The 20,471-nt window shown below is 45.6% G+C and overlaps 1 protein-coding gene across 1 annotated transcript; it reads right to left on the bottom strand.

Annotated features, from left to right (window-relative positions):
• Window positions 1–6,261: 6,261 nt before the first annotated feature.
• Window positions 6,262–14,931, bottom strand: golph3b (golgi phosphoprotein 3b). Its single transcript, XM_084460007.1, has 4 exons — window positions 14,484–14,931; window positions 12,169–12,300; window positions 9,172–9,286; window positions 6,262–6,865 (listed from the first exon to the last, which is right to left on the bottom strand). Exons 1-4 carry the CDS (start codon window positions 14,688–14,690, stop codon window positions 6,441–6,443), a joined length of 879 nt encoding a protein of 292 aa, XP_084316133.1. The 5' UTR covers window positions 14,691–14,931; the 3' UTR covers window positions 6,262–6,440.
• Window positions 14,932–20,471: the final 5,540 nt, after the last annotated feature.

Genomic DNA, 20,471 nt, shown 5'->3' with positions numbered 1-20,471 from the left:
TAAATGCTAAATCTAATGCTAACCCTAGGCTACAGTAGCCTATGAGACTGATAGCCTACACATCAAGCAGAGAGAACGCTATTAGTTATCCCACTAGATAGATACTATGCATTTTGTATCTGTTACAGCAGAATATTTAACATATCTATCTGCCTAACATATCTTGACATACAGGTTACTGCTCAGTGCTCTACCACTGTAACAAGTTGTTTGGAAACGTTGAGTAGGCCTGCCTGGAATGGAAAACACCACATCGCTTTGTTTTTTCTGCTTGTTTTGTTTTCCCAACTTTTCCTGTCACTCTTTGTTACACATTATGGAGGATGTTATTGTATCGATAACAGTGAGGTATTCATAATCTGAACAAGCCTGCTCCACATCCTCTCTCTCTGACACACACACACACACACACACACACACACACACACACACACACACACACTCCATCTCAAAACAACCTCCATGATCTCTAGGAGTCGTAAAACCCACTGAAGGCCAGATAAGATAACCACGCTCAGTTATATGATGATGGTGATGATGAAGATGATGATGAAGGCTTATACCGGGCTTTGGAGGAGGCTGCTGGTTGAGCCGCCTGTATCCTGGTCACATGACCCAGCCAGATGTGTGGGCGGGTCAGTCAGGTGCTCAGCTGTTATCAGTGCCGGGCTGTGGACCGTACTTCCCCTTTCTGATAGCAACACCGTTACCGGGACAAGCCTCAACATGTCAACAAACACTTGTTTTAACCCATATACAGAGGATAGGAGGGCAGGGGGGACTTGTGTTTTGCCAGGTGTTAGGATAAGTATGTAGGTCGACAGAGAGTAACATTACATACACAGTAGGACTCGGGTGTGTTTGTGAAAACACTGGCATTTACTGCTGGGAGGGCACACGTGTGAGTGACAGGTGACAGGTGCTTCCCATGTTTATCATAGCATACTGGGTCATGGCATGCAGGACACAGGAGATGCTAGTTATGTCAAACAGCCTGCTTGTTCATACATGTTCCATTCAATCCCTCCACCTCTTTTAATGAATGACATAAAACAGAGAGCCGCTGGTGGAAAGCAATGTTATATTACAGTGCAAGAACAGGAGATGCTGTTTTATTCAACAGAGGCACCTGTTCTGTATTTCACCTGTATTATATGACGCCCAGCAGGACATAATTGTTATGACATAGTAATTATCTATCTGTGTAGGTCAGTATGTCCAAACACCTTATCACATGTTACATGAGTGAACGCTGGACGGTTCGCTCCTGTGTTGTTGTTTATCACTCCAACAAGATTGAACATTGAACAAACCCCAATTCATTTTTATGACTTGCTTACGTAAGTGTGTGCGAGAGGGCCTCGTACTTCTCTATTGTAATGGTCTGGAGACAGAACATCGATCTCTAACAACATGTTACAGCACTTTGGTCAACTTTGTTGTTTTTAAATGTGCTCTATGAATAAAATGGTATGGTATGGTATGGTAATGTCCCGAGCATACATACTCTCACCTGTCTGTCTGTGTTCAATATTGACATAGCATTGGTCCATACTCACTCACTCATTGGTTGCTGCCTCATGTACAAAGTGCTCTGTGCTAATTGACATGGAGTGTGGGTCAAGGGTCACAGTGATCTAACCTCTCTAATAAATGGCCAAATATTTGTGTGTTGCTCTCCAATTAAGGATGTGGTGTGCATTGCTTAAAATGTATCAACATATTGAGTAGGCCTATCCGCAAAATCTTTTTCAAATAGTGTCAAATAATGCAATGTACAGTACAACAGACAATATTCTACATGGTTTTGCAGTGTGTGTGTGTGTGTGTGGGGGGGGGGGGGCAGAATTAGCAGTATTAGCATGTTGTTTGTAGATAATCTGGCAACCGCCAATTTAAGATTGACTTGGGGTTTTGAGGGGTGTCTGTCAGGTTTGGAACACCTCCTTCTCTCAGCTCTACCACACCTGCATGTGTTGTTGGAACACCTCCTTCTCTCAGCTCTACCGCAAGTGTTGATGGGACAGTGTGTCACTCCTGGAGCCGCCAATACAGTGACAAGGGCTGCAGTTGCACATAAACATATTGCTTTGATTTGTGCAAATATCTTTGTGTTCTCCCCGTGAAATGGAAGCGATAAAGACCCTGCCAACTCCATGGCTTCTCCTCCCTCCGGTGTAACTGTTGTGGGAATTAGGCGCAACACCGGCGGGGGATCCCGGGCGTGACGTCAGCGCAGCTATTTAACCCAGTGGACTGCTATCATTAGAGCAGACAGACCTGTTCCTTCTTGTCGAGCTACACGCACCTATATAAACGGAGTGGCTTCTTCCCTTTACTTGCAAAAGTAGGCTACAACTGAAGCCACGAATACCGGAGACTGCCTTTACGCACAACTGTCTTCAATTGGAGCCAGCGCGCGTAATGAAAATGACAGGTGAGTTCAATGTGCCATAGCATTAACCTTTTAATATAACCTAGGCTAATATAATAATAATATAATTGAACTCGTTTCCATAACATTCTTTGACATCCCTTTCCAGATCAAACTTCCGTAGACTGTGCGAATCAGCTGCGTAAAATCGGAGACGGTTTGGAATGGTCCATCAACTGGAGATACAAGCTGTTGGAGATACTCACCAAGAGCTACGCGAACGTGATCAAAGTCAAATGAGACGACGTCACCTGCGTGAACAGAGCCGATCTCTTTGGAATCGGAACCGGAAAGGAGCCGTTGTCGCCAAGACGGTGATATCACCGGTCACTTCATGGAGACTGGAGAGCCATACCGACGCGACGCGCCACATGCGCCCAGCAAACACACAACGTCAGGGAGACGTTCAGATCAGGTCTTAATAACGTCCGTCGGTCCAGAACCCCGTTTGTACGTCTGCTGGACCCCTCAATATTCAAACGTCTGGCTTGGACCCCTCTAAGACGTCTGTGGACGTGCAGAACGGGTTCAATATCTGAACGTCTAAAAGAACTTTCATTCTGGCTCCTAATTGGATGTCTTTGGACGTCCAAAAAAGACATCTAAAAGACGTCTTTTAGACGTGTCTTTGCTCAGTGGGCGGTCACTTCTGATGGAGAGGACTGGATATCTTTACCCGGACTATAATGTCCACTATGAAACTCCCAAACTCAGTGCCAAAGAAGGTACACCGTCCGCGCAGCCTTGGTGGTGACCCGGATGAGTGAATGAAGATGCCGGAGGTCAAACCAGTGGAACACAAGGTAGCCTAGCCTACTTGTCGGACTGTTTGTGTTAGCAAGAACCACTGGTCACTGATTGGCAGGCCGCAGCGCAGGTCTAAATTGGGGGCCAGGGGTACATAATGACCCCACAAGACGTACCACAGCTTCTTCCATGTCTTGTTGTCATGGAGAGTGTAGACCAATGACTTGTTCCTGTTTCAAGCAGTTCAGATGTGTGGTTTGATGCTGTATACAAACTTCTGGCTATAAACTATCTACCAGGCTCACAGAATGATCCGAAATTACTTTGTTTCATTAAAAGCTGTGTCCAAACACTCAATCTCGTGATGGGTTACACACACACACACACACACACACACACACACACACACACACACACACACACACACACACACACACACACACACACACACACACACACACACACACACACACACACACACACACACACACACACACACACACACACCAAGTAAAGACACAGGAGAGCAGGCCAGTGCTAAATTCAGGCACTTAAAGGATCCATCCTTTATTGTGTGGTCATAAAAAAGTAGCATAATTATACAGGATAGGACAATCCCTTTCATACAATTTCACCGTACAAGTAATAGCTAGGCCTACACCTAAAATATCATCACCTCATCTCACAGGAGGTCCCCAACCCACCCACAGACCTCCACCACGGCATGCGAGGGTTCATTCAAACACCTACTAGTACTTTATTTGGACTGCATTCTCTGAAGCATGCTAGAGTGGGCGTTGGAACATAACCTGCGTCTTCTATATATCGAGTCATGAACGGTACTGCCGATCAGCTGGCATCGTTGGCCCAAAAAGGCCGAATAGAAAAAGCCCAAAAATCATGACGGCATTAAGGAAAGCCGAGGTTGGGTTTCTGGTCACGGGTTAAGCCTAGTCGTACTGTGGGGATAAGAAATGCATTCTAGAGAGGCTCCGTTTAGGCATTCAATACTAGAAAGTAAGACATAGACATGGCGAGACATGAAAGCTTGCAGAAAACGACGAGAAGGGTACACCAATCAGACCAGTTCCACCACAAACCCACCTGACCCCGTGGTGTTACCCATACCCCTGCCAAGACACTGAAGGACACCCGAACACCAACGGACCAGATCCCAAAGACCCATTCAAATCAGGACTGAATTAACCTGTCAACAGAGCAGAGAAACGGTCCCTTGGGACAGCATGTCCTCATATCTGAGGTCTTGAGAGCAGGTTTGTCCTCGGCTTGCACAGAGAGTCCGGTTCACCTTGTTTACTTTAGACTGTACCTCGATGTATATAACCATGTGCATGCATAGTATCGACCCACATTTGAAACATACACACCAGTAACGGGTGAAATCGAAAATAAATAAACACCTGCACATAGAATGTGCTCGCTTCTGGTTCTGTTGGTTTAAGTTTTGACCGAAAAATGTCTTTGTCAGGTACAGTATACTCGAATAAAACCACAAGGGGGTCAATTCCAGCACATGGGTATTTACATGGGTGTTTATTTGCTATTTTGGGGGTTCTGCTCAGCGAGGTGGATCAGTGAGGTCTGGATAAGTGGACCAGGTCAGGAGCTGGAGAACGACAGCAGAAAAACCCTCCCGCCAGCCGGACACGTAGTGTGAAGCAGCTCTGACCACACCGTGAGATGGAGAGATTAAGAAAAAATTGTAAACATAAATATGGATTAAAAATTGATTAAAGCATTGGTTTTTTTTGTACCCTGGAAAACAATGGTCAGAATTGGGCATAAACTCTCTTCATTTTTTTTCATTTTTTTTTTTTTAAACAAGTAAACCCCCCCCCCAAAAAAAACAAACAAACAAACAAAAAAACATGCTCAATGTGCAAAAACCTTTGGGAGATGTAGTCTATAACCATTAATCAACAACTTTAACAAACACTCATGCCTAAGAACAGGTGTGCTGTTGAGAGCGCCCTTCTCAAAACTGACAAAAGTAAAAAAATAAACGGCAGCGCTGCTGACATACGATCGTATCCGGACAGGTCGTCTTCTGGGTCGGGACGAGGACAGGTCGTCTTCTGCGTCGGGACAAGGACAGGTCGTCTTCTGGGTCGGGACGAGGACAGGTGGTCTTCTGGGTCGGGACTAGGACAGGTCGTCTTCTGGGTCTGGACGAGGACAGGTCGTCTTCTGGGTCTGGACTAGGGACAGGTCGTCTTCTGGGTCTGGACTGACCAAGACCAGGCTGTTAGTCTCTCACTTCCGTCCCAGGTACAGACACAGCGGCTACAGACACGGACGCGGAGCTACTGACACCAGACTGTTCAGCTGCTCACAGCTCCAGACTTCCTGCTTCTCCAGCTCCAGACTTCCTGCTTCTCCAGCTCCAGACTTCCTGCTTCTCCAGCTCCAGACTTCCTGCTTCTCCAGCTCCAGACTTCCTGCTTCTCCAGCTCCAGACTTCCTGCTTCTCCAGCTCCAGACTTCCTGCTTCTCCAGCTCCAGACACAGGAGCTCCGGCCACAGACCTGGTTCCAGCCACGCATGCCGATCGGCTCCAGATACGGCAGCTCCAGACACACCGAGCCCCGCCCGGAGGCAAACCCTCCTCCCCTCCCCACCCCCGGACAGCTGTGTGGAGCTGAAAAGACTGGGTGGGTGTAAGTAAGATGTCTTAATATTAGATCTGGCCTAAGCTCAATAGAGCCCCTACCATTGTGTCTTTATCCGTGTCTATCTATCCACCATCTTGTCAGATCTGCAGAGTTGTCTAGGGAGTGAGGAAGGGGGGGGTGGGGGCAGGGGTTAAGTCTGAAGAGCGCCATTTTCACACTGGGAGGAGAAAGGAGGCAATCCGAAAGTGTCATGGCCATCACTGGCCAGCAGGGCGGTGCAGTGACACGCACACAGAAAGCTCACGACCCCACAATCACACGGAGAGCCTCCTGTACTCATCTTCATCGTCATCGTCGGTATCGTTGCTTACTCATCTTCATCGTCATCGTCGGTATCGTTGCTATAGTCCCCCCCCCCCCCCCCCCCCCCCCCTCCACCATCATTGTTATCATAGCCAATCATTGCAGCGCGGCATGCCAGCCACACCAGAGGTTTATGGGTACTGTAGTCAGTATCGAGTGTTTATGATTAGCCTAGCGTCCTAGCGCCAGCAGTTTACAACCAGGACCAGGCTAGCATCCCCCCCCCCCAGGCTAGCAGTAGGTCAAGTTCCAGGACCGGGCCCTCATTTAGTGAAGGCGGCCACCACGGCCCACATTAGCTCGTTAGCGTTAGCCTTGGTGCTCTCGGCCTCCGGCTCCAGCTCCAGCAGCAGCCGCACCCTCTTCATGGCCAGGTCGTACTGCTCGTCCAGGAGGGGCGCGAACACGTTCTCCAGCACGTCCGAGGAGTGCGCCAGCAGGATCAGGGCCAGCACCCGCTTGTCCATGCGCTGGGGGTCGTTGACCCACTTCTCCAGCACGGACTCCTGGACCTTGCGGACCAGGCGCTGCTTGATGGTGTTGTTGGTGAGCGGGTGCGTGGTCATGTCGAAGAGCAGGAAGTTCTGCTTCTCCGTGGTGAGCACGCCCTTCTCGACGAGGTTCTTGGCCAGGCGCTCGCGCACGTTCCGCAGCTGGTAGTGCAGCTTCATGGGGTTCCACGTTTCCCCTGGAGGGGAGGGGATGGGGGAGGAGAGGAGACGAGGGGAGGAGAGAAGGAGAGGAGATGGGGGAGGAGAGGAGACGAGGGGAGGAGAGAAGGAGAGGAGATGGGGGAGGAGACGAGAGGAGACGACAGGGGGAGGAGAGAAGGAGAGGAGATGGGAGAGGAGACGAGGAGACGAGGGGAGAAGGAGAGGAGACGGGGGGAGGAGAGGAGATGGGGGAGGAGATGGGGGAGGAGACGAGAGGAGGAGACAGGGGGAGGAGAGAAGGAGAGGAGATGGGAGAGGAGACGAGGATATGCGGAAGGAGAGGAGACGAGGGGAGAAGGAGAGGAGACGGGGGGAGGAGAGGAGATGGGGGAGGGGAGGAGAGAAGGAGAGGAGATGGGGGAGGAGACGAGAGGAGGAGACAGGGGGAGGAGAGAAGGAGAGGAGATGGGAGAGGAGACGAGGATATGGGGGAGGAGAGGAGACGAGGGGAGAAGGAGAGGAGACGAGGGGAGGAGAGTATTCGGGGGTAGGGAGGAAGGCCATATTAAAAAATATTCATAAGTAACGTAACACAAATTCCCCTCTGTAAAATGATATCACCATGAGGCTATTCCTCCTAAGTATTTGAACAGTATTCCACTGTTCGAGACAAGGAACGTATAAACATTACATTAGTCATTTAGCAGGAGGCTCTTTATCCAAAGAGACTTAAAATAATTGCATTTAAAATAGGTAGTGTCGTGTATTAATTTGCCTAATTAGGCTCAACCCTTTGTTCTAATCAAGATGATATTATATGTGTCTATTGTTAAGCCAGTTAGGCCAGAGCAGCGTACTTTGTCAGTGAGAACAGCAGACTAAGTATCACGAGGTTTGTTTTATAAGGGAGGGGGAGAGACAAGCAAGGTGCATCGTGGGAAAGCAGATGTCCCAAAAAGAAACGTTGAAATGAGAAAGATTGAAACATTGTATTAAGATCAGATAACATTGAGTCAGGCTAGAAATAACATAGCGTGGGAAAACAGGTGCTCTCAAACTGTCCATCGGATAACAACTAAGAGAAAGTATATAAGACGCTGTCAACAAGTCAGTCGTGCGCGATATCTCTCGAGAGCCCACCGGTTTTAATTGTCTGTTACTGATTGTACCAACAAATAAAGCCCGTTGCATTTGATCCGGTCACCGGTGCCTTAATGATTCGACTTCAACTACTGAACAAAGAACATTGAAGATTGTAATTAAACTAAAGGCGTCCATACACGTCAGTAGTCAGTGTGCTACTACTAAGTGCATCTCCTTTCTAAACAAGTGACTAAGAGCATAATCTAGTGCTGAAGGTTAAAGGTCACATAGGTCTCACATGTGGCTCGTCACATGGGAACCACTCCTATGGAACTCTCTGGAATCAGAGTAGAATTTGAATTTGTCTCAAATGCTTCCTGCTACTAACCCTGTTCTGCCTTCCCTCTCCCTAGTGCCTCTCTCTCTCCCTCCTATCTTCTAACCGGGTCCAGTTGATGCCCCACTGTCACCAGCAGACCTCACGAAGTCCGATAGATACCCCCGTGTCTGCTGTGGATGTCGTAGCATGTCCGTAGGATGTCCTCTCTCCTATGATGCTTTTTTTAGCCTCTCTTACTCTGAAATGTAATTTAATGTAATGTATTGCTTTATAAATGTTCTTAGCCGGTAGACAAACATACTCCTGGAGCTTGCTCGATCGCCTTGTTGAGAGGGGTCAGGGAAGAATTTTTACAGCTCACTTATCTGGCCCCCGGGTGATTACTGTTTTTTTGCTTCCCTCTGGAATATGTAGAGAGTGGGTCGTATGCCCACCTCCCTTGTTCTCTGTAAAGCGCATTGTGTTGCCTCTGGGTATGAAATGCGCTCTACAAATAAAGCTTTGATTGATTGATTGATTGATTGATTGATTGATCATCAGGCTCCACTCTAGGGGTGTGATATGGGACTGAGGATGGAGGATAGGAATGTGTGTTCTGAGGATTAGGGTGTGTGTGTGTGTGTGTGTTTGTCTTCGCCCCACTCAGTAGCTCCATCCAGCCTTGGACTGTGTGTGTGTGTGTGTGGGGGTAAGTGTGTGTTCTCACCACTCAGTAACTCTATCCAGCCTTGGACTGTGTGTGTGTGTGTGTGTGTGTGTGTGTGTGTGTGTGTGTGTGTGTGTGTGTGTGGGGGGGTAAGTGTGTGTTCTCACCACTCAGTAGCTCCATCCAGCCTTGGACTGTGTGTGTGTGTGTGTGTGTGTGTGTGTGTGTGTGTGTGTGTGTGTGTGTGTGTGTGTGTAAGTGTGTGTTCTCACCACTCAGTAACTCTATCCAGCCTTGGACGGTCTCTGGAGGTTGAGTATCCTTGATGTGCTTCAGGGCTTCATCCAGTAGCATGTCCCCAGTGGGGGAGTCCGACTTACAGATCACCTGGAGGCACGAAGACACACACGCACGCACGCACACACACATGCACACGCACACGCACACACGCACACACGCACACACGCACACACACACACACACACACACACACACACACACACACACAACACACACACACACACACACACACACACGCACACACGCACACACGTTAGTACCATTCATTCATCACAAGCATTCACCTTCTCCCTATATTTATTTTCCACAAATGTCTTGACTTCAGCTGGGGATCACAAGGTCCTGGGTTCAATCCCCGCTCCCAGTAGTGTGCCGAAGTGTCCTTGAGCGAGACACTGAACCCCAAAATCACACGTGTGGCACAGTACCTACTGTAGTACTGTAAGAAGGTCTCCAGGCCTTTCTGTGCGGAGTTTGCATTTTCTCCCCGGGTTCGGGGAGGGTTTCCTCCCAAAGAAGCCAATACAAAAAACATAAACAACAGAAGCTCTTCAGTCCGGTCCCTGACCACGACCTGGCCTGAGAACTGAGCGCCATGGACGATGAACTGGAGGAGGACAGCTCGGACGGGAGAAATGCAGGGAACAATTTTCCACCAGCGACTCCCAAGTTTGCATGTGTGTGTATTGTGTGCTGTGCTGCCGCTCGCTGCGTGTTACGTGTGTCTCCGTGTGGCCGATTAAAGAGACCCCCTGCTTGGTTTTGTAATTTAAAAAAAACACGTAATAAAGCAGGGTCCAACATTACGTTTTTTTTCCCACTTGCCTGGTCAGGTGGGTCAGGTTATCAGTAGCCTGGGCGGCTGTAGCTCAGTTGGTAGAGCGGGTCGTTCAGTGATCGAAGGGTCAGCGGTTCGAATCCCAGCTCCGACTGTCCACATGTCGAAGTGTCCTTGAGCAAGACACCTAACCCCAAATTGCTCAAGGCCATTGTAAAGCGCTTTGAGTGCCGCTAAGGTGGAAAAGCGCTATATAAGTGCCGTCCATTTACCATCAGAAATCTACTTGCCTGGAGTCAAGTTTTACCCTAAACAAATTGTTTATATGTTTCGTAGCAGAAACGGGAGAATACAGAATGGAACGAGCTGAGAGAACAGATGAATTGTGCAGTTGAGTTAAACAGATAGAGAATATAGGTATACATATTATGCATGAAATATATTATAGATAGCTGTGTGTATAATCACACATTTATATACAGGATGTATGTGTTATGGTGTTGTGCTGAGTATAGCCCCCCGTCACACACACACACACACAAACACACAAACACACACAAACACTGTGACCATGGGCGTGTTAAGTAGCTGAGCGCTTGTATTATAATGTTCAATGTGAGCGCTGAGCGATTTTCAAAACCACTTAAAGTCGCACTGAAATGAAAAAAGCATTCTGTCCCATTTTGGTTCACATAATTAGTCATAGTGTTCACCTATTCAACGATGTATGCCAAAAAAAGTACTAAATTCTACTTTTGTTGTAATCTTATATCAAAGTATAAATTTCTTACTTCCTGGAAAACGGTAGGTCACGTGCAATGACGACAACAGGTACTTTAGATTTTAGGCCAATAATCTCACGACATCCACCCGTCAATCAACGCTATCCTTCTATCGAATCTGTCTAAAGTTCTTAAAACCCGCCCACTTGACAATGTTCCAATCAAATTCCTCTAAACATATGTCCCGCCCTCATAGCTTGTTTGCGTCGGAAATACGTCAAACTATGGAAGTTAGATGATCTCAAACGTCCGTTTCAGTGCGACTTTAACATTCTGCTCCAACTGAGCGCTGACTTGCTAGGAGACGAGGAACTTTTCACCTGTTGTCAATCATGTATACTAGCCTCCTTTCGGCATCCAACCTTGTTTTTTGGGCTCAGGTGATGATGATGACTATAACGTAGTTTGGCTCAGACTGATCGTAGTTCAAAACTGCTCACTTGCGCTCCGAGCAGATCAGTCTGAGCGTAACTGAGCGACCCGTTACGTGAATTCTTCTCCCTGAGCGCAACTGAGCTGCTCAGCTACTTAAAGGTACCCAACGAAACGTGAATCAAAACAGTTCTTTGTTTATTTTCGAAATTCCTCGATTATATGGTTCCTTGTAGTCTAACAAACATGTTGAATCACTTGAATGTCTTTCCTACCTTGTAATCTCTTCGCAAAATGATATTTCGCTCGTTTTGAAAACAACAAAGATGTGTGAAACGTCACTATTACGTGCTCCGCGTATTGACGCAATGACGTAGTACACGATTTTCGGGGACCGCCTTCTCAAAGTTGCTCTAGAGCGCGTACTAGTGGTCAAAAACTACATTGGGTACCTTTAACGCGCCCGATGACACCGTGGCTGCGTTCCGAATCGCATACTTCTACTACTTACTACCAGTACCTACTACAGCTGCCCTTAGAAAGTATGTACTTTGCAAGCAGTAGGCATCCAATTGGAACATACTACCTTGTCATAACATTGCGTCGCTGTCCATAACGTGACATTCGTCTACAGCTGTCACGACTCGCACATGTGACGCACATTTCCGCTGCGCACAGGATTGTGGGTCAGAAAAGCCAGAAAAGCCTGCTGGCTTGCATACTGCAAAATACGACCGGATGTAGTAGGACATCCTGGTATTTTTGGCATACTGCCTGTGGCATACTATGTATTGGGACATACTACATTCTGTTTTGGCATACTATATAGTAGGGTAGTAGGCGATTCGGAACGCAGCCTTGGCTTCTTTATTTCCTGTCCTATATGATTGGCTTAAGTGATTAATCAGGTGTGCGGAAGACCCAGCGCACACCTGATTAATCACTTAATCCAATCATATTGGACAGGAAATAAAGAAGCCAAGTGACTTTCAGGAAGTAGTGAAGCTGGTGCACAGAGCCTATTGCTGCTAGCCCACCTTTCTAGCCAGAAGGCTCCTCCTCCGCATCCCGCAGGCCTCCAGCTGCAGCCGCCCCCTCAGGGCGAGCTCTATCAGCATGCACCCGCGCAGACCCGACGAGATGCAGTCGTTCCAGAAGGACGTGTAGCCCTGTGGGACAAATGACGGTCAATAGGGACAAATGACGGTCAATAGGGACAAATGACGGTCAATAGGGACAAATGACGGTCACGTTGACCTGCTGACCAGATAGTCAAGGTTCAAAGTAGCAGCTGACTAGCAAACTAGGGGGAGTCGACTAACTAGATGGCTATCTGGCATAGCTAACGTCAGCAGGTGGAGATACCTAGGTGGTGGTCCAATGTTGACCAATGTTATGGTGCATTCGTTTATAACTGGGAGGTGGCAAATTGCGACTTGCTAGGAATGATTAAATTAAACACAGCATGAACTCGCACTTCCTCGTCGCAAATTCGGATGTTTCTCAGCCTCCAGTTGCTCGAATGCACTAGATATAACTAGGTAACTGTGATATAATGGTATATAGATATAACTAGGTAACTGATATAATGGTATATAGATATAACTAGGTAACTGTGATATAATGGTATATAGATATAACTAGGTAACTGTGATATAATGGTATATAGATATAACTAGGTAACTGTGATATAATGGTATATAGATATAACTAGGTAACTGTGATATAATGGTATATAGATATAACTAGGTAACTGTGATATAATGGTATATAGATATAACTAGGTAACTGTGATATAATGGTATATAGATATAACTAGGTAACTGTGATATAATGGTATATAGATATAACTAGGGAACTGTGATATAATGGTATATAGATATAACTAGGTAACTGTGATATAATGGTATATAGATATAACTAGGTAACTGTGATATAATGGTATATAGATATAACTAGGGAACTGTGATATAATGGTATATAGATATAACTAGGTAACTGTGATATAATGGTATATAGATATAACTAGGCAACTGTGATATAATGGTATATAGATATAACTAGGTAACTGTGATATAATGGTATATAGATATAACTAGGTAACTGTGATATAATGGTATATAGATATAACTAGGTAACTGTGATATAATGGTATATAGATATAACTAGGGAACTGTGATATAATGGTATATAGATATAACTAGGTAACTGTGATATAATGGTATATAGATATAACTAGGCAACTGTGATATAATGGTATATAGATATAACTAGGGAACTGTGATATAATGGTATATAGATATAACTAGGTAACTGTGATATAATGGTATATAGATATAACTAGGTAACTGTGATATAATGGTATATAGATATAACTAGGGAACTGTGATATAATGGTATATAGATATAACTAGGTAACTGTGATATAATGGTATATAGATATAACTAGGCAACTGTGATATAATGGTATATAGATATAACTAGGTAACTGTGATATAATGGTATATAGATATAACTAGGTAACTGTGATATAATGGTATATAGATATAACTAGGTTACTGTGATAAAATGGTATATAGATATAACTAGGTAACTGTGATATAATGGTATATAGATATAACTAGGTAACTGTGATATAATGGTATATAGATATAACTAGGTAACTGTGATATAATGGTATATAGATATAACTAGGTAACTGTGATATAATGGTATATAGATATAACTAGGTGACTGTGATATAATGGTATATAGATATAACTAGGTAACTGTGATATAATGGTATATAGATATAACTAGGTAAATGTGATATAATGGTATATAGATATAACTAGGTAACTGTGATATAATGGTATATAGATATAACTAGGTAAATGTGATATAATGGTATATAGATATAACTAGGTAACTGTGATATAATGGTATATAGATATAACTAGGTGACTGTGATATAATGGTATATAGATATAACTAGGTAACTGTGATATAATGGTATATAGATATAACTAGGTAACTGTGATATAATGGTATATAGCTCGAATGCACACAGGTGGGAGGTAGGTATTTTGTCACCTCCGACCATAAACGAACGCACCCTATCTATCTAGCTAACGTCAGCCGTTCTAGGCTAGCTAACGTAAAGCTCACTTAGCTGTCGCAACAACATACCAAGCCTGCGAGGTGGCTTGCTGACGTTCACGCCATGTTAACATATCTATCACAACAGTAAACCAGCTGACATGTCTAGTAGTTATGTCTTAACTAGTTGGGGAAGTGATTTGTCTACTGGTTCCGACCAGCAAGCAACCAGTAGCATAACGTCGTCATAACGAGGTAAACAAACCAGCCCCACCTCCCGGTCCTTCAGTCCCAACAGCAGGACTTCCTCCATCAACGTGAGTCTGGTTTCTTTCGAGTCCCCCTGGTCGTCCACCTCCTCCTCACGCCGCTGCTCGTCCTCGTCCTCCCCGGACTCTCGATCCTTGTCGGCGGCTGCATTCCTGGCCGCCTCCGTCCTCCTCTGAACCAGGCCGGAGCTTCTCTGCGTCAGGGAAGACATGACTAATACGAGTCTTCACGAGTGTTCACGAGTGTTCACGAACCAAACCGATGATGTTTCCCCCAAGGTTTCTGTAACGATCGAGTGTTAACGAGTCTTAACGAACCAAACCGATGATGTTCCCGAGGGTTTCTGTAACGATCGAATGTTACGAAGTCATATATCAACCGGGGATTTAGTGGGAATCTTCGAGTTAAAGAAAATCTCTGCAACAAACTGTTTCCCCCCTCTCCAAGATCCTTCACTTGTTCACTTCCTGGACCAACCAACATGGCAGGACATGATGACGTGAAAGGGACATGCGATACGAGTACCACGTGATTGGTGACGTCGGAAGGGTCGGACTGTCAAATTGTACCTTGGACCCCTAAATTAGGCTAGTATGACAATAGTATAATAAAATAATAATAATAATGAGTTAAAAAAAAAAAACATTAGGCAGCCTAATTTGTTTGTATGTTATGTTCAATAAAGTAAAATGGAACAAGGCAAAATAATAGCCAAATTAAAGAGACAGAACAAAATAAACCAGTGTCCAAGAAAGAGAGAAAAGAAATTATAGCTGCTGTGCAGCACTGGATCAGACCGGACATTTTGGGAAGGACGAGGAAGGAGACAAATGACAAATAGCCTACATGAGGGAAAAACTTCTTAAATTAAAAATATGTTTAAAATCATCTGCAATGAAATCCAAACGTACAGTGGGGAGGTGATGGAGAAGGAGGACGCCATTAAGAGCAGATACTCCTGGGTGTTGGGTATGAGGTCGGGAGTGTGTGTGTGTGTGTGTGTGTATGTGTGTGTGTGTGGAGCGGTGTTTTGATGATCCTCATGAACTGATTTTCAATAAAAACACTGATCTTAGGAGTTTTTTTCATTTGACATTAGACTCTTGTGTTCTCAGATCAGAGAGCAGTAGAAACGGTGACCAGTACATCGACACCAAAAGAGAGAGGCGCTCTGGATGAGGTGAGGAACCGAGTCAAGTGACTGGTTCTGTCTACTTCCTCTCCTCCCTCCCTGCAGTAGCTCCTACATCTCACCCACTTTGTTGTCTTCCTCTCTCTCTCCTTCCTCCATCTTAAGAAGGAAATAGCAGTATACTGTAGGTTTTATTCTGGTGTGTGTGTGTGTGTGTTTCAAGTGAGAGGGAATGTGTGTGGGTATGTGTGTGTGTGCGTGCGTGTGTGTGTGTGTTTCAAGTGAGAGGGAATGTGTGTGGGCATGTTTGTGTGTGTGTGTAGGAATGGTACAATGTTGTGGTACAAAATGTTGAAATGTAATTTCTATCAATATAATTTGAATACATGACTAATAATTTGTTGTTTTGAGACTGATTTCATAGTGAAGCACAGCTGTCTTTATACAGGGCAACGTTTATTCCCTTTATTTTAACCAACAGTTAAAAGACAACAGCCCACATCCAAAAATTCAAGTATTGGCCAGCACACTGCATAATATCAATACACAGTTCTCTGCTTTCAGTATGTTGAGTGCCAGTAAATGGTAAATGGACTGCACTTATATAGCACTTATCCACCTTAGCGGCACTCAAAGCGCTTTACAATGGCCTCTCATTCACCCATTCACACACACATTCACACACCAATGGCGGTAGCTGCCATGCAAGGTGCTAACCTGCTCATTGGGAGCAATTTGGGGTTAGGTGTCTTGCTCAAGGACACTTCGACATGTGGACAGTCGGAGCCGGGATTCGAACCGCTGACCCTTCGATCACTGAACGACCCGCTCTACCAACTGAGCTACAGCCGCCCCGTTAGTAGAGAGTTGAAGGTGGAACATGATCGAAATAAGAGCACCTGTACAGCCCTTCATCAGATGTAGATACTGCAGGGATAAATCTACCCCTAGATAATGTGCTGCTCCCTCATGTAATATACAGCTTCCACCACAAGATGACAGCAACAATATGAACTGTGTCACCAGAGAGACCGGTATGTTCAACGTTTCATTTGTTACACGCAACATCATACCAGCACAATGAATGTTTTATTCTGGTAGCTCCTACATGTGCACAACGGTATCCATCTATCCATTCAGCGTGGTTGATCTTGTCCGTCTGATTGGTTCAGATGTGGCCAGAAATAATATACAGTGAGTCTGTTGCACGACCCCAATTAAAACTTGTCTCAGAATTGTCCACATGGGGTATGGACACAATGATTAAACCTTGTCTCAGTATCGTCCACATGGTGTATACTGTATATAGACACAGAATGTTAATTGTCTTCAAGGTCGGAATGCTGACCATAAACTAGTAGCAATATATCACATATACACGTGCGCGCGCACACACACACACACACACACACACACACACACACACACACACACACACACACACACACACACTCATGCACACACATTCCCAGTGACACCGGGCCTCAGGCTTCCCTGCTAGCAGTGACAGAGAATGTTCAGCTCTATGAAAACAGTGTTCAGTTTAAACCTGAGAGAGGATGTCCAGCTCTGAGAACAGTGTTCAGTTTAACCCTGAGAGAGGATGTCCAGCTCAATGAGAACAGTGTTCAGTTTAACCCTGAGAGAGGATGTTCAGCTCTATGAGAACAGTGTTCAGTTTAACCCTGAGAGAGGATGTCCAGCTCTATGAGAACAGTGTTCAGTTTAACCCTGAGAGAGGATGTCCAGCTCAATGAGAACAGTGTTCAGTTTAACCCTGAGAGAGGATGTCCAGCTCAATGAGAACAGTGTTCAGTTTAACCCTGAGAGAGGATGTTCAGCTCAATGAGAACAGTGTTCAGTTTAACCCTGAGAGAGGATGTTCAGCTCTGAGAACAGTGTTCAGTTTAACCCTGAGAGAGGATGTTCAGCTCAATTAAAACAGTGTTCAGTTTAACCATGAGAGAGGATGTCCAGCTCTATGAGAACAGTGTTCAGTTTAACCCTGAGAGAGGATGTCCAGCTCAATGAGAACAGTGTTCAGTTTAACCCTGAGAGAGGATGTTCAGCTCTATGAGAACAGTGTTCAGTTTAACCATGAGAGAGGATGTCCAGCTCTATGAGAACAGTGTTCAGTTTAACCCTGAGAGAGGATGTCCAGCTCAATGAGAACAGTGTTCAGTTTAACCCTGAGAGAGGATGTTCAGCTCAATGAGAACAGTGTTCAGTTTAACCCTGAGAGAGGATGTCCAGCTCAATGAAAATAGTGTTCAGTTTAAACCTGAGAGAGGATGTCCAGCTCTATGAGAACAGTGTTCAGTTTAACCCTGAGAGGATGTCTAGCTCTATGAGAACAGTGTTCAGTTTAACCCTGAGAGAGGATGTTCAGCTCAATGAGAAGTGTTCAGTTTAACCCTGAGAGGATGTACAGCTCTATGAGAACAGTGTTCAGTTTAACCCTGAGAGAGGATGTTCAGCTCTATGAGAACAGTGTTCAGTTTAACCCTGAGAGAGGATGTTCAGCTCTGAGAACAGTGTTGAGTTTTAAAATATCCTCAATTCCCAACCTTCAGATTCATATCCTGGGAAAAAAACAACCTGTTTTATTGTAAATGGTTCTAATGATGATTAAGAAGGACATAGCAGTATACTGTAGGTTTTATTTGTGTGTGTGTGTGTGTGTGTGTGTGTGTGTGTGTGTGTTTCAAGTGTGAGGTAATAGTTTGAATTTCCACTGACTGGCTGTAACAGATTGACAAGAAAAGTGATATTATTTAGTTCTATTCCATGGTGGAGGTGGAAAGGGAGGATGAGGAGAAGATGGAGGCAGAGGAGAGAGCGGGGAGGGGGTGTGGAGCTTGAGGAGGGGGTGGAGTAGGAGGAGGAGCAGGGGAGGGGGGGGGTGTGGAGCTTGAGGAGGGTGAGGAGTAGGAGGAGGAAGAGGAGCAGAAGCCCTCAGAGAAATGCTCCACACAAGGTATGGAAACATGCCCAGGGTAAACACGCCGTCCTGCTGAAGACCACAGGCCGGACAGCACCCTGCCTTCATAACCATTTTGGTAGCATATTTGCATCCTGTCCAAGATCCAAGAATGACAAAATACACAAAGCTGTGTGCTGGCGTCTGTCTGGTGAATCTGACTCTGCCGCGTCTCAGCAGGAAGAGTAGCAGAACTATAACTGCTGTCAACTGAAATGCTTCATAATGTCTCCTTTTTAAGAATTCATACCCAGAGGCAACACAATGCGCTTTACAGAGAACAAGGGAGGTGGGCATACGACCCACCCCTACATATTCCAGAGGGAAGCAAAAAAACAGTAATCACCCGTGGGCCAGATAAGTGAGCTGTAAAAATTCTTCCCTGACCCCTCTCAACAAGGCGATCGAGCAAGCTCCTGGAGTATGTTTGTCTACCGGCTAAGAACATTTATAAAGCAATACATTACATTAAATTACATTTCAGAGTAAGAGAGGCTAAAAAAGCATCATAGGAGAGAGGACATCCTACGGACATGCTACGACATCCACAGCAGACACGGGGGTATCTATCGGACTCCGGGAGGTCTGCTGGTGACAGTGGGGCATCCACTGGACCTGGTTAGAAGATAGGAGGGAGAGAGAGAGGCACTAGGGAGAGGGAAGGCAGAACAGGGTTAGTAGCACATAGAGCCATACAAACCATACTGTTACAGTGTTCCTCTTTATAATAGTCCTGGACGCACTGAGGCTGGCCATCCAGGGAAGGGAGAAGGATCTCACCTTCACTATAACACCTAGGAGCTTGAGAAGGTATCCCGCTGTAGTCCTAACAGACCTGGACTACGCCGACGACATCTGCCTGATATCTAACCATGTGAGGCAAACACAAGAGCTCCTGACCACAGGGGAAAATGAATGTGCCAAGGTGTGTCTTGGACTGAACACCAAGAAAACAGGTCATCACCAATAACACCCCGGAACATCTGCCCCCTAGTGACTGCTGAAGGTACTGTACTGCTCTGAAGGAGGTTGAAGACTTCAAATACCTGGGCTCTTGGGTCAACTCAACGGAGGAGTACTTCGAAGTGAGGAAGGTGCTCACATGGAGAGCTCACATGGAGAGAACATTGCATGAGCAACGTGTGGAAATACAACCTCCCCCGTGAAACCAAGCTCCACCTCTTCGACGCCACCGTGGAGGTCGTTCTCCTGTATGGCTGTGAGTGCTGGACCCTGAGCCACTCCCTGCAGAGGTCACTGGACGGACGCTACACCAGAATGCTACGTGCAGCACTGGACATAAGTCATAACACGCAAGTCAGTATTGAAGATCTGTATGGAGAGAGGTCAAGGGTGAGTGGGAAGATAGCAGCAAGGAGAATGAGGCTGGCTGGGCACTGCTACAGACACCGTGAGCTTCTGGCCAGCAAGCTGGTGTTATGGGAGCCATCTCCATGGTGCGGACATCCTACTAAATCATTTGTGGACATTATTAAGATGGATGCGGAAGTGGAGACCACAGATGAGATCGCCAGATGTATGGAGGACCGGGATAACTGGAGACGACGATGGGAGGCCCGTCTGTGGACGAACCAATGATTAATTATTGTTCAGACTAACAGGATATGAGCTGGATACTGATTCACTACACAATTCACTATTCCTTGAGTAAACCAATGCTTATAAATTGCTTCCATTAAAATATTTAGGAAAATATGAAATAGGGCTGCACGATTATGAGAAAAGATAATTGCGATTATTTGCTTCAAAATGGTAATTGCGATTAATATTTAATATATAATATTAATATATAATAACCAAAATGCTCCCAAATCACGGACGTTGATCCCTTTCTTGCTACTAACTCACTGACCTCGTTT

The sequence above is a fragment of the Borostomias antarcticus genome (assembly GCF_949987555.1).
Source record: "Borostomias antarcticus genome assembly, chromosome: 30".
NCBI lineage: Eukaryota > Metazoa > Chordata > Actinopteri > Stomiiformes > Stomiidae > Borostomias > Borostomias antarcticus.
The sequence above is the reverse complement of the archived record's forward strand: the minus strand, read 5'-3'. Positions and strand labels throughout refer to the sequence as shown.

What these genes read in the sequence shown, in the direction of transcription:
- golph3b (XM_084460007.1), bottom strand. Translation starts at nt 14,690, where the DNA reads ATGTCTTCCCTGACGCAGAGAAGCTCCGGCCTGGTTCAGAGGAGGACG. An exon ending in TGGGACTGAAGGACCGGGAG is followed by an intron (nt 12,301 to 14,483) that starts GTGGGGCTGGTT and finishes TTTGTCCCACAG; the next exon opens with GGCTACACGTCCTTCTGGAA. An exon ending in GGAGCCTTCTGGCTAGAAAG is followed by an intron (nt 9,287 to 12,168) that starts GTGGGCTAGCAG and finishes TCGTGCCTCCAG; the next exon opens with GTGATCTGTAAGTCGGACTC.